The 14369-nt window shown below is 42.0% G+C and overlaps 1 protein-coding gene across 2 annotated transcripts in view; it reads left to right on the forward strand.

The window, feature by feature from the left end:
• Window positions 1-14369, forward strand: part of pkn2a (protein kinase N2a) — a 23677-nt gene continuing 9308 nt past the window's right edge. Inside the window, exons 1-6 of one of the 2 annotated variants that reach the window (XM_019348122.2) lie at window positions 1-345; window positions 6505-6669; window positions 6848-6983; window positions 10827-10981; window positions 13903-14032; window positions 14182-14327. In XM_019348122.2, coding sequence (XP_019203667.1) covers window positions 325-345; window positions 6505-6669; window positions 6848-6983; window positions 10827-10981; window positions 13903-14032; window positions 14182-14327 — 753 coding nt within the window. In that variant the 5' untranslated portion in view covers window positions 1-324. Of the gene's footprint in view, window positions 346-3960; window positions 4113-6504; window positions 6670-6847; window positions 6984-10826; window positions 10982-13902; window positions 14033-14181; window positions 14328-14369 lie in introns of those variants that run through there. The other variant, XM_025900153.1, reaches the window with a different exon arrangement.

The following is a 14369-nucleotide window of genomic DNA, read 5'->3' on the forward strand; positions in this document are numbered from 1 at the left end:
AGTGCTGCAGCTCCTCTGGGCGGACTCTTCTATTATAACCACCGCCTCTTTCTCCAGCTGCACTGGGACAGATTTATGCTTCAGCTTTTTATTTATGAGCGCCAGTCCACCCTCCTGGACTCCGCTAGGACTGTGCGAGCGCGTCAGAGAAGTGTGAAGACGGCATGGGAAACTCCGTGTACCCGAGATGACCGATGGTTTGGTCAAAATAGTGAAGTTTTTTTGTCGTCAGAGAGGGAAACTTAAAACAAGGCTTGTTTTTGGAGTCCCACCACCCCTCCCTCCGCTCTCCCTGTAGGATTTGATTCAAAGGCGAAAACCAAGATGGCCGCCGACTCCGTGCAGGTAGGAAAAGTTGACAACTGTTGCGAAAAGTGCCCAAACTTGCTCCAGAGGTGCAGTTAGAAGTTGGCTAACAATTAAAACGCTTTAAAACGAGGCTTGCTGTGAGTTAGTAGTATGGTAGAGGACTGCAGGGCCTCTGCTAGGTCCCAGAAGGCTGACTGGGAATTATCCATGGATTGAGGCCTGGCACACAATTATCCAAACTAACTTTAAAACCGGGAATTTTGTGCGAAAGCCGCCGTGTTAATTAACGTAACGACCCCTGTTGTAGTAAACGAGGTTTAGCGTTTGCGTAACCGTAAAAGCTGTTAAATAGTGGCTGTTTAACGTAAACGTACAGGTCTAACGTTAAAGTTAACCTGCGTTACTTTTTTTGGAAAATAAACGTTGCCGCCGTGTGTTTAGATACTGGCAGTGTGCAGAAAATGTGGTAAAACTAGACAAACCAAAAGAAAAAATGTCGTCTTTGTAAAGAAAATGCTTTATTTAAGTGGTTTGCTTGGAGTTTTCTTTTCCAAGCTCGTTATAAACTGGTTGAACGTATAAGCAGCGACACCACAGCAGCCAGCTTAGTGCCAACTGCAACAGCAATGCTAGTTTCTGTTTTTAAAAGAGAGGCTGGAAGTCAGTGTTACGCTCTCCTTTTTTTTTGTTCGGTGTGAACAGTTATGACTCACTGATTAATACAGTTTCACTCGAGTGACGTCACCCCACCCCCTCCTCCTCCTCCAAGTGCATCTTTATATCAGAAACACTGTTGAGTTGTGCAACAGCTCATCCATACAGCTCGTTATCCGATGGCACTGCTTTATGCGTGACCCCCAAAACTCGTGTTCAACTTGAAAGGTGCCTCACCTCCACAGGTGCGGGGACCTAATGCTGTATTTGTCATGTATGGATGACTCAGATTGATGAGGTGTTTAATTTGTGCATCTTAAATTATACATGACACATGATCTAGGTAGATTATACAACACAGAATCTATACTTGTTTATACTTATTATATTTAAACAGGATTGCCTGGGAGCAGCCATCTTTAGTGTTTGAATGCTGTACATGTTGTGTAAGGACAGACATGTATGCAAGTTAGATTAAGCTCACATAAGACTAATCTTACTTTGAGGACTGGTTGAATTGTATAGTTAAAAGAGTGTAACCATAATTTGGTTTATACCTTTTGTTTTTCTTTAGAACTAATGAATAACAAAAAGCAAAACCTTAATCGTAATGACTAAAACTAGATGATGTATTAATACTTCAACCAGACTTTTAACAACTCCATCACGGTAAGAGAATCGTGGACATTTGGATCATAATTTCGGTCTCTGTTTCAGAACCGTTACACCGGTTAAATTATAAAAAGATTTACCACTTTTACTTTCTCAAAGGTTAGCAATATAATCTGGAGTGAAATCTGACACTGCGCATTTATGGTCGTGTGTGGGTGATGGTGAATGATAAAAACAACAGTCAGCATAATGTAACAGGCAGGCAGTGTCAAATTTGTGTGTATGAATAAATAACAGTAGGACGTGTTGGTGTCTCTGGTGCTGGGGTCTTTATCCTGTTAAAAGCTACATGTAGTTTTTAATTTTATCTTTGGCATTCTGCTAAATTTAAACACCTGCTTCTGGGAATTTGGAGTCAAACCACATGCACGCAGCAGGGTGACAGGTGCAGGAAAGTGGTTTACCTCTCATTCAGGTTTTTTGGACACCTACTGCCTGAGGAGCTCAGAAGTGACCTTTAGCTGCTGTGACGTGACATGTGAGGCGTTCCCTGCCGTTTGACTTGCCGTGGGATATGTAGACGGCTTGCGTGAAGGTTGCACTTGTAAGAGCTATCTTTATTAGCTTGTGTTGCTATTTTTGGCCACAGCTCAGAGTACAGGGCTGTGGCCAGTGCTCTGCAGCCAGCTGTGGGGGTAAGATAGACCGGGTGTCGGGTTGTAGGCCGCGATTAGCCCTTGCACAGAAATGGCAAGGGCTTGACTTTTTTAGCACAGACTTCGATAGTGGGCTCAGCCTTTGCATTGTCCTTTTGTGTGAGTGGAGCTCTTGTTGTTAGACTTCTACTTCTACCTGAGGTTCAGACCAAATGTTTGCTTTTACCTCAGTTGCCTCTCATGTCCCGGAGCTCTAAAGCAGCTCATTAACAAAGGTCAACATTTGTAGGTAACCCTTGCCCTACCCATTTAAGAATATGGCACCTTTTTTGTGTGCTTTTCCTTAGACACGCATTAAGTGGTTCCCAGCAGGACTGTTTTTGTAACATCAACCAAAATATGTATCCACAAGGTTTTCGGTACTGTTTACATTTGTTGTGAAGCTTTGGATGTTTCACAGTGCAGCCAGCAGAGCCACACTGGCAAGTTCCCTCCATTTATCATAAACTGTATGTATTGTAGCGTGAGTGGAGACATTTGCTTACAATTCCTGCTCCGCTTGTCTTTGAAGCTAATAAGTCTTGAGTTCCCGGTGTGACGTCACTCCCCCTGACGGGGTGATACGTTCTAGCGTCAAGAGATGATAAGAGCAGTTACAGGTAAAGGAGCAAGTCAGTGAGGTATTGCAGTGAGAGGAGAGTTTGGTCTTTTTCTTTTATTTGATCTCAAAATTAAAACACAGGCCCCGCGGGGTCTTCTAGCTGATTAATTTCTGCCTTATCTGATTGGCCTTTCATGGATTTCCTTGCATTGTTGTACAGTAAAATAGGCCTCTTCTGGTGTCCTCCTGCTATCGTCATTCCACATTGGGCAGATGCAGCTACAGTGCAAACAAGTTTTGCAGAGCAGCCAGCTTAAGAAGAGGACTCCCCCACCCCCCTCCCAGCTGTGACCTCCGTTTTACCTATGAGTCAACCAGGATACGTGCAAAGTATAGTTTCCTCTAAAGACAGTACTTATAGAAGAAAGGCCGGGATGGGGGAAGGGAAGGAATAAGCTGATGGAAAGCCGTCATCTTACCAAGTGTGATGCCTTTTCCTTAATATTAATCTGTCAGTCATATGCCGGGGACTCGATTCAGGGTTTGGTCCAGGTAACAGCATGTGGTTAGCTCCTGATGTACCTTGTGTAACGATCAATTAAGGTACATGGTGATGGGCCTAGAAATAGCTTTTAATGTGAAACAGGGGTTCAATCCTTGGAAAGGAAGTAACTGTGAAGAGAGGTGGAAAACCAGAAATGCAGCTTGGATAAAGGACAATATACCATAGTCTTGTTTGAGAATTTCTTTCTCCACCATCAGCGACACACACACACACACACACACACACACACACACACACACACACTGGCTGTCTATGGCAGACACACTGCTTTCTGTTCTGCCGTAGACAGCCAGTGTTGTTTTTTTAACATGGGTTAATTTTAGCCACAGCCCTCTGCATGGAGTCAGATTAGGTCCCATTCTGGGCTGCTCTGACCTCACAGAGTGAGAAGCTAAGAGGGATTTGGCCATCGCTGCTCAGACGGTTTATCTTCTCTGCTGATGTCAATAGTCTGTAGGAGAAAGAAAGTGTGAAGAAGGGAAGGAAAAAAGCTGGAGAAAATCGGATCGTAGTGGAGTGAATGATTGTGGCTTTGGGCAGAGCCTCGGTTGGTTACGCTCGTCTCACCTCCATGGGAGAGGATACTATTAGCTTTATTAGACAACAGAAATCCACTGGAGTTGATGAGATGATCGTGGCTGGTCAGCAGAACATGCGTGGACTGGTTTGTTCAATGGATCTAGAGATGGAATTGGCTGAAAACGATGAAGTTGTGGTAAGACAGAATGATCCTTTCAGCATCCTCTCATTAGCAAGTTTAAAGAGTAGTAAACCTTGAAACTGAAGATTTCTGATTAAAACTACAGTTATGAGTGTGCAAATTTCGTACTGATGGGTTGAAGGCAACAGAGATTATGACAAATCATTCTTTGTTTTCTTGAATAGAGTAAGTTAATGTCCTTCTGCTTACAGCCCAGGGGCTTTCAAGACGAGGCAGTGAGTTTATCTCATGTTGAATCTGTTGTTTATTATTATTTTATTATTTTTCCCCAAAAAATCATTCTTGGAATAATAAAGCAAAGGCCTGGCTAATATTTTGTTTATTGCAATTTGGCTGCTTTGATTAATTGTTAAAATGAAATGCCGGTCATTCATTGTTGCCATGGAGCACAATTAAAAGGTCATGCTGACAACTTCATATTTAAAATCAGGAGATATTTTTCAAGCCAAATAACTTTTGCTTGAATGACTTTATAATAAAATGTAATATATTGATAATCAGACCTTAGATGCTCACATACTAGTGGATCATCATGCTGTACTATGACCTTCCAGAGCTGAAGTGTTCAGGAAGCGACTTCTAATCCCTCTTTAGTTAAGGTGATGGTTTTAAGGATGCAGGTCATTGGTGACTGACAGCAGCAGGGAAAACAACACGCACAGCGGCTAGCTCAAGTTCAAAACACACCACTATGCTGGAGTGATGCCAGAACACCATGAATGGGCTGCCTGCGCCGAATTTCTGAACTCTGTGTTTTGTTAATGGATATTTTCAGTGTAGTTGATGTGACACGTTCATTTCAAATAGTAATTTTATAATATAGAGGGGGGGGGGGGGACTCTTTAGTGTTTGGGGGGGTCAGTATTGTGGTTTTCTGTATTACACAAGCAAAAGATCCCCAGCTTCATCCTGGGAAAACACACACATCCCTATGGGGTTGCTTCAGGAAAGGCATCTGGTATAAAAACTTGTCAAATCAAACATGCGGGGCTACTCGCTGCGGTGACCTCTTGTGAATAAGAGAGCAGTTGAGAGTAGCTTTAATATAAAAAAGACTGGCAATCTCTTGGTGATCAGATCATATAAATTTATGTGTCCGGTAAAACACCTCTTTGGGCTCCAGAGCTTTGTTGGTAATCAATAAATATTAAAAGCTTCAGCAAGCAGGTGGATTGCTTAATTGTAATGTTGTCCGATTCAAATCGCCTTAATCTTAAAAGTTAACGCCTGTGCTGTGATGTCTGACTGAAATAGTCAGTTAAAGAAAAAGAAACTGGCTCGTGTGCTTTCTCGCTGAACAGAGGTGAAGGGTGAAATATGCTTCACTCTGCAAGTGGACTTCTTCCAGTTCTTTTTAAGGATCTTTATTTGTTGATGTGTGCATTAAAAGCTATGAATGATTGCTATATCTCGCTATAAAATCATAAAGTTGACAAAAAAAAGAAAAATCCTAAAATTAGAAGAAGAAAACATTTGAAGTGGGATGTCAAGCATAAGATGTATTATCTTTTATCAAAGAGCCAAAAATAACAGGAAAACAAAGCAGACCGCTGACTGTACATAGTTGTGTCATGTGACCTGCTGGCTTTACCTGGTGCATTTCCTACTGGACCTGATTTTCGTTTATTATTAAAAAGAATTCCAAGAGCTTCTGAAAGCCATCCTCTCTGGCTGTGCATGTTTCTCTTGTTTGTACAGTACCATCTAATCTCAGCATGTCTCAAGCCTTTCATCACTCTGAGGTCTCTGTTGGGGGACAGTTCTTCTGCTTTTGCTGTTAAATGCTGTTTGCTGACCAACATTAAGGTGCATTACCACCTTCCGATGCATTAAATCTACCAGGTGTTTATTGGCTATTTGTATTTAAAATAAAATACAAATCCCTTCTGTCTGCTCATCAGTCATTTTTACATGTGTAGTCACCACACAAAGAACCATTCTGAGCCAGGAATAATTCTGTGACTATCGGATTTGGTGAATATTTGCGTTCAGGGCCTCAGATTTCACCTGAACTTTGTTTGTGATTGTGAGAAACTCTAACTGCTGGGACGAAACTGTTTTTAGCTCCTCCTTTCTGTTTGACGAGATGGAAATGCACGCATGTTATGAAGCAACAGCTTCAGCCGTTTTGCAATTCTGCACTTTAATGCGGTGCAGTTTTGTTCTCTCCTTCATAGTTTAACATTGATAAAACCTGTTGATTAAATGCTAGTTTAAAATGCCAGTGTGCACAGTACGTGACTGACCTCTGCTTGTCCTTTCCTCCTCTTTTTTTCCCCCCTACCATCCCTTTTCTCTTCTTCTTCTCCTCCCTTGCTGAACTACTCTTAATTACATTCCACATCTTTGCCTTATCTGCTCTTTTTTGTTCCTCCTCCTCCTCCAGGGGGATGCCCGGGGCCAACAGGTGGCAGAGCGCCTCGGTCTGGGACACAACCTGGACCTGTCGGACACCATGGTCCAACAAAAGCTGGATGAGATCAAGGAGCAGATCCGCCGTGAGATCCGTAAAGAACTAAAGATCAAAGAGGGTGCAGAGAACCTGCGAAAGGTAATGTCAGAGATATAATTTTAAAGTATCCTCTGTTTCCCTCAAAATATCTAAATCTAAATATATTGTGCAGTTTTCTCTATCTCTCCCATGTCTAATAACATCACATTTATGATTAAGTTAATGGAGATGCTTTTCAAGGCTTTAAGTGGTCTCCTCTCATTTTTCCGCCTCTCAGGTCACCACAGATAAGAAGAGCCTGGCTTACGTTGACAACATGCTGAAAAAATCTAACAAGAAGGTCGAGGAGCTTCATCAGGAGCTACAAGAACTTAACGCCCACATTGTGGTAAAAGACCCCGAAGAAGTGCTAGGTAATTACACAAGCACTAAAGGAGAGCAGGGTCAGATTCAATAGATGGTACCAAAGTAGGAAGGGTTTAATATAAGTAGTCAAATAATTAACCATCAGAAAAATAATGTTCCCTCTTAAGTTTTTGTACAGCCACTTAAGTAAATGTAATAATGCCATGCAAAGGTTAGCCTTCATACGATGAATATTTTCCATGTTAAAAGTCTTGGAAGTCTGTCATAACTTCATAATTACAAAAGCTGCCTACATCAGGTTTACAGGGCTGAAACTCTAATTTAAGCTTTGGTAAAAACTGTAACCAAATCAATACACCCCACCCATGTGTCTCCACCATCAGATGGACAGCCTCTATTTAGAACCAAATACCTGACGTTTAGTTTACTTTAAGCTTCACATACACAGTTTTTCATATACACACAGTGTTTGTTTAATTGTCTTATATGACAGAAAACTCGCTGAATAATTAACAGATGAAGAACTGATGAAATTAAACTATAGCTCCAGTCCTAATTGGCTTGTTGCAAATGACAGCACAGTCCAGGAGTCATGGTCTTGGACACATATTTTTCTATATTAAAGTCTTATTATGAAGCTGTTTCTTTATATCTTAATGTGTTCACATTTATTGTCGTCTTGTTTGCAGTCATGATCATACGCTGGCATTCTTGTGTGCAGCCAGTGTTTTTTAAAGACAAATTCATTCTCAGCTATAAGTTTATCCAGGTCACATAAGGCAACTGACCACTCTTCCAGTTAATGTCTGTGTAGCAGTCTTGTGGTTTAGCTGTAAATGCACAGCATCAAATAAATTTGTCTCTGTTGTGTTAGACGAGCACCTATGTAAACACACACACAGAGCACATTCAGTGTTTGGAGGTGACTCACTCTCCAGAGGCTGACATTGTTGCATTCCACATTCCCGTGGCAGTTACAATGAGCTGTCGATTGTTCCTCTCCGAGGCTGTTGAAAGCCTGCTCCTTTGCATTTGTTGACAACAGTGGAATTTGGAGAGAGTGGACCGCAGCAGCATCTGTGCATTCAGTGCGCTTATTGTTACAGTAGCTGCCTTTTAGGGTAGCTGTTGGTGGCAAATGTCTGCGCGAATTCAGGAAGAGTAGGAATGGTATTTGTCTGCCTGTCGCCGTCACATTGTCCCGGCTCATTTGACAATAGGAAGTTGATGAGGAGGGATGTGTGTGTGTGTGCGTTTGTTTGCTGGAGGAGGGAAGGGAAGTTGTCTTGGTAAATGGTTATCTTAAGTGAAAACAAATTTAGCCTGACTCTGCGACCTATCTGGTGAACAAGGGCTTTCTTTTTAAGTGACGTGAGGCCAGTGGAATGTCGCTGGCCATCGCAAAAATGGCCAAGAGGGACTGAGCGCAGTTCAGCTCCTTAGACATGAGACAGCTTCTTGAAATATGTTCAGCTCTTGTTTCCTGAATTAGCAGGAAGGAGTTGCTCTGTCTCTGCGAACAGCCCAGAATGTGTTTCTGTTCCAGGAGAAAGTTGAGGGGGCTCTGGTTATTCTCCGCCACTCAGCTGAAGAGGCCAGAAATGGACTGACTCGCACTCAGGCGCTCTGTGTGAGCAGCAGCTCTGATGAAGGGACACCAGTCAGGTCTCTCTGTCACATATGATCTCATTCATAAAGAAAAATAACCCCAAGATCGTCTGTTGTTAAGTCCCAATCTGTTTGCCTACCGCTAATCACACACAGGTTTAGGGTTCCCACTCACGATGTACTAGTTTAGACTGTGTAAGCATGTCTCATTGCCTTCTCATCAGATGCAGATGGGGTTAATCTGAGGGAGGGTTCCCCTTGTCAATTGTCCAGCAGTGACATCAGCCCTGCAGCTATCTTGTCCTACGGCCCAGCAGGGACTGGATCACTCTTGGAAGAGGCGGGGGGTGTAGTCCTTAAATTCTTGGCTCGATGCGACCTCAGCCAAACCGCACCCCCAAGCAAAGAGGAAAGCCCCAGGCATGTACTAGATGACACAAGCAGCACTTCTGCATGTGTCTTTTTAAATAGATGTCCTGTGACAGTTTTGCCCCGAGCACCTCTAAAATTCTCACCTTGCTCCACAGGCTTTTCTGCAAATACTCTGTTTTTCTTGTCTAGCCCTACCTCTTCAAGTGTGTCACCATATCAAAGCGTTACCCTGGAAGGACTAGCATCCTCCCCTCCTCCACATTAACAGAAAACTCAGCAGTGAAGCGCTCTCTCAGCTTATTAAGTTTCATTAGATGAATCATTTAGACTTTTAGTTCAAAGAATAAGGTACTTCCTTTTTGCCCGTATCCCGCAGGTGCTCAAAGGAATCGTTAGAGGGTGTTTTGATGAAGCATTCGGACAGAATGAATCACAGACCTGCCTGCTGGTTATTGTTATCTGCATCTGGCTGTGTCTCAGAGTACAGCGCCGTTTCTTTGCCAGTGTTATTTTGGGTCTTGACACCTTCAGTGAACTGTTGGTCTTTGGTTATGTCATGTGTCTTTGGATTTGGAAAACTCACTAAAAAACAGAGCTGAGCTTAAAGGCTAGAAGTTAAATACATAATGAAGAGTACTATGTTAAAGGACCTTGGCACAGATTGGAAGGGTTAATGCTTCAGATGTGGGCTCACTTAAAGAATGCTCTGACTCTTTTCTAAGACAGCTAGCTTTATGACAACATAGCCTCTGAAACTCAACTTGCAAGTCAAGTCAGGAGAAGTCGGGCAGGTTTTTTTGCCCACCTCACCCGTGTGTGTGTGTGTGTGTGTGTGTGTGTGTGTGTGTGTGTGTGTGTGTGTGTGTGTGTGTGTGTGAGAGAGAGTGAATGTTCTGCTCTGCTTTCAGCTGCAATGATCAGCTTGGGGAGGGTTTTTTTCTTTCTTTCTTTTTTCTTTTCTTTTTTTTTTTTTCCTGCACCTTTCAAGTTCAGACTTGACCAAAAAAACACAACAAAACGGTGAACCTATCCACCAGAACTGTGGTCCATCTCTGAGAGTAGACAATAGTGGGTTTAAGTATCTGTGTGTGTTGGTCTGTGTGCATTTATGTGTAAAAGGAAAACAATTAAATACCTACAGATGTATGGACAGATTAGTGTTTAGTCTTTGTAGCCTGTGGGATCTGGACATAGATCATTTTTAAGAGTTGGTATTCTGTTGCATGTACCTTTTTTGGGTTTACTTTGTCTTTGCATAAACAGTATAGGCACTAGTACTGGCAATCATCTGCATGTTCACACTTGTGTGTTGTTTTGTTGTTGTTGTTGTTGTTGTTTTTTAAATTGCGTAGAATAGAGATGGCCGCAGGGGTTTCCCTGTACTATTGGAACAGCGCAGACTTCAGGAGAGAGTCAATGAGCTGAGATCAGAAATGACAGCCTTTCATATTACAACTCCTGAATACCAAAGCATTAAAGCCAAACTCAGACTGAATAGTTGTGGCTTCACATTTGAAGGATTTCCGTTCTGAGCAAAAACAAAGCTTAGTTGACAATAGATTTCTTAATCCTAATGTTGTTGACTTCTGTAGTAGTTTTTGTGCTGAGTCAAATGGAGAATTGTGCTAACAAACCTCATCAAGTCATAAACAGCACACCCTTCTGAGCATGTAAAGTGTCCACTGAAGTTGCAACCGGACACGCTTTATAAGTAAAGTTTATCAATCATTTTGCAGCGCTGCAGGATTGTTTAGCTTAGTAAAAAATGGCGCACACATGCTCAGTTAATTTTTGTAGCCTGTGTATATTTGTGCCAAACGTAACATGCTTGATGTCACGTCTACAATTGTTTCCAGATGGCCATAAGATGCTAACTTTTTTTTTTTCTTCTTTTCTCTTCCTTTACCCAGAATGCCCTTTAACACCAGGTACCCCTAACAGCGAAGCAAGAATGTGCACCAGCAGCAACCGACTGGCAGCCTTAAAACGGCAGGTTGACATTGAGCTAAAAGTCAAACAGGGCGCTGAGAACATGATTCAGATGTACTCCAACGGGTCCTCCAAGGTAGGCAAAGGGTTACCCAGAGATTCAGGCTTGCTTTGCTTCACGTCAGACACATTCTGATGATACTTTATTTAATGAATAGATTCACTTCTACATAGCTGACTGCTTCTTCTGTTTTAGTCTTTGTTCAGTAAAAATAACAATGCTGAGATCTAGACACAAAATATTAGCCACAGTTGTGTACAAACGATGATGTTGCTGGGTTGTAACATTATTACCTTAAAGTAAACATATTGTGTGTTTATACAGTCAACGGGCACACTTCAAACCAGTCGGTATAGTGCCGTTTTGAGCTGTGTGGGTTTAGCCTGAACCTCATTTAAATTCAACAACTAAAAACCAAATGTTCTGCTCCTGGAAGCTTAAAGAAAGCAAGTAAGCAAAAACACCACCTGTAACCACAGTATGAGTGTTTTTTTTTGTCATCTCAGTCCAGGTGATTTGGATGGCAAATGATTGTGATTTTTTTTTTTTTTTTTTTTTTTTTTTTTTACAGTTTAAAAAAGGTGACATATCTTTACTACTTTGGAAAATGAATAAAATGCAACAGTACAGATTCAGCATTATAGCCGTCTTCTTATGAACTGTCAGCATTTCCGTAGATTGCTTTCCCACCACCACCAAGTGGCTCACTGCCATGATAACAGTAGGACCAATTTTCCTGTGAAATTTGTGAGCATCACTGATCTGTTAAGTTTTCACATATCTACATGTAATTGTGTATTTACTCAGAAAATGACAGCACAAAGTGTGTCTGCCTTACCAGGACTTTAGCATGCTTCATCACAGTGATGAATGAATTTACTTAAGGGGCTCACTACTATTAAAAAAATCCTTGATCCTGCAAGTACAAATCTTGCTTAATTAAAAGTCATTATGAACAAATAATGAGGCTTGCTGGTTAATCTGAGTATCTGATTTGACCTTTTTCCAAAACACTACTTAGTGTAATTTTTGTACCACAGGTTGTCAGAGTTTCCAGACTCATAATCACAAGTGCTTAGACTACTTAAGGTAAAGTCTTTGCCGAAAGGTGCTGTGAGCATAATCGCATGTTAACTGGAGCTGGCTGGCCTGTTGCCATTATGAATACCAGGCTGCATGGCAGGTTTGCTTTTATAGCTTCACTGTAGGGGAGGAGGAAACTGGAGAAGGCGCTGACACATACTGTGTGTCATATGCACCGCTGTTTGTTCACAAAGCTCTTGTGGTCCTTGTGTGTCCTCGAATCCACAGTGTCAGGGAGGACTATAATTTAGTTGGGAGGTGTGCGTTAAGTCACGAAGACCGGTAATAACAGCCGAGAGCCTCTCATGTTCAGCTCGGCCCTTGTATCCGTCAGTAGTAATTCAAGCCGGTGTGTAGTAGATGGTTTGGTGTAGTCTGGGGTTTCTGGGGTGTCATCTCCACTCAGGGTTTCTGCTGCGCTGAATTGGAATCATTGGCAAACCCCAAAGAGGTTTTAAGCAGAGTCGAAGGAAGATTAGCGGCACTGTAACAACATTATTTCTAACATTTTTTTTTTTTTTTTGTTAATTTGGGTTTTATTTCCTTAACAAAAACAGACATGGTGCCTTTGGTTTCATGAAACATGCACACCGACCCATTTTGTCACCATGTGTATGTAAGTGAGTTTGCGCTAGCGTACTGCCACTCCCTGGTTTCTCTAAGGAGACGCGTTTGCCTAGAGGTGTACCATGCAAAGAGTGGTGGAACTGCTGTAAGAGTGACGCTTGGACTCTAAAGAAGAAAATAATTTACAGCTGAAGAAACTGAAACAAAAGTGTGTTGAGTTTGAAGCTTGAAAGAGCAGAGTTCTCAGGAGCGACTGTGTTAGAAATATAAAGGTGGTAGTGTCCTGTAGCAGGTGGAGACCAAGGACCACCTGATCTGTCCATCCAAGATGAGTGGCCCACTGGGAATAACTGCAAAAATGCTGAAATCTAGTGTGATGATAGGTTATTACCTTTTTAACCAGTGTGTGTGGTTATATTAATGTCATTTAGGTAAACTGTGTGACTACTTAAAACATTTTTTGTTTGTTTGTTTTTTCATTGAAGAGAGCTGCGTCTTTGTTCATATACTCTGCTTGAGGCAGTTCTACATTTGTAATGAAGCCAACTGAGGTTAAGGATATTTTGAGGAATCCCAGATTTGTGTGTGAATCATGTGGTTTAACTTTGAGTTTGTGAGTACCAACTGTTTGTGAATGAGGCCCCTTGCCTTTACTGTACATAGACAAGACTTACTCATGTAATCACCACCCACCAAAAACCGAAAACTCTTCTGCTTTGAAATGATATAATTTAGCTTTTTATTGCAGGATATTGTTAATAAAACTGTTTCGGTGGAGGACACTTGAAATTCTGGTGAGTGTAGTTTGAAAACTGTAATGCAATAAAGGGAGCTGTAAATTGATTTGCATTGTCTGTCTGTCTGGCTGAGGCGGGTGTAAGCGACCTTTCCCTGTCAGACCGACGGAGGCACCTTCCAGTTGGAACTAGTCCTCTCCTGATGTCAGAGAGGAAGTGCCTGCTGAACGGAGGCCTTTCCTGCAAGCGCAGATATCAACAACCAGGATTTAAACTTAACAGGAATTTGGGGTGGAGTTTGCTTACTCCAGTGTGTGTTTGCACGTAGGAAAGGTTCAACAAACACAGCAGTGCACACTTTTTTTTTTTCTTTTTTTTTTTTCTTTAGTGAATAAGATTTTCCATGTTGTCATTTGGACTTCAAGTCCAATTAATGGCACGAACGGGCGTCTTTTTGTGTTACATGCAACAAAACAGAACACGTGCAGAGGGATTAGGTGCATTTAGACAAAATGTTATTGAATCCTCTGATTTGGTCATCAGTGGTATGTAGAGATAAAGTACCTCCCTAATGAGCAGTGATGCTTTAGTTTCCAATTTTACTCACAGGATCGTAAGTTGCTAGCGGCCGCTCAGCAGATGCTTCAGGACAGCAAGACGAAGATTGAGTTCATCAGGATGCAGATCCTCAAGGCCAGCCAGGCCAGCGAGCTGAGCTTTGAGAACAATGATGTGATGGGTGAGCCTTCCCTTCCTTCAGAGTTGTTTTTTTTTTTTTTTTTATTTTGTTTTGTTTTTTCTGAGGAGATTAAAACAGTAAGACAGAAACAGTGGTTATAAATCAGATGTCATCAGAGTGAATGATTTAAGTGTGACCTTGTACTCCAGAAAAGCCCATCATCAGCCCTTTAGACCTGCGGGTGGAGGAGCTGTGTCACCACGCCAAGATAGAGGCTGCGGTAGCCGAGGGAGCCAAGAATGTCATGAAACTTCTGGGCTCTGGAAAAGTCACAGAAAAGAGGGCACATTCAGAGGTAGGCTGTGTAAAACTGAACAAGTCAAAATCTATCACTTTT

Source organism: Oreochromis niloticus, linkage group LG18, assembly GCF_001858045.2.
Source record: "Oreochromis niloticus isolate F11D_XX linkage group LG18, O_niloticus_UMD_NMBU, whole genome shotgun sequence".
Classification (NCBI taxonomy): domain Eukaryota; kingdom Metazoa; phylum Chordata; class Actinopteri; order Cichliformes; family Cichlidae; genus Oreochromis; species Oreochromis niloticus.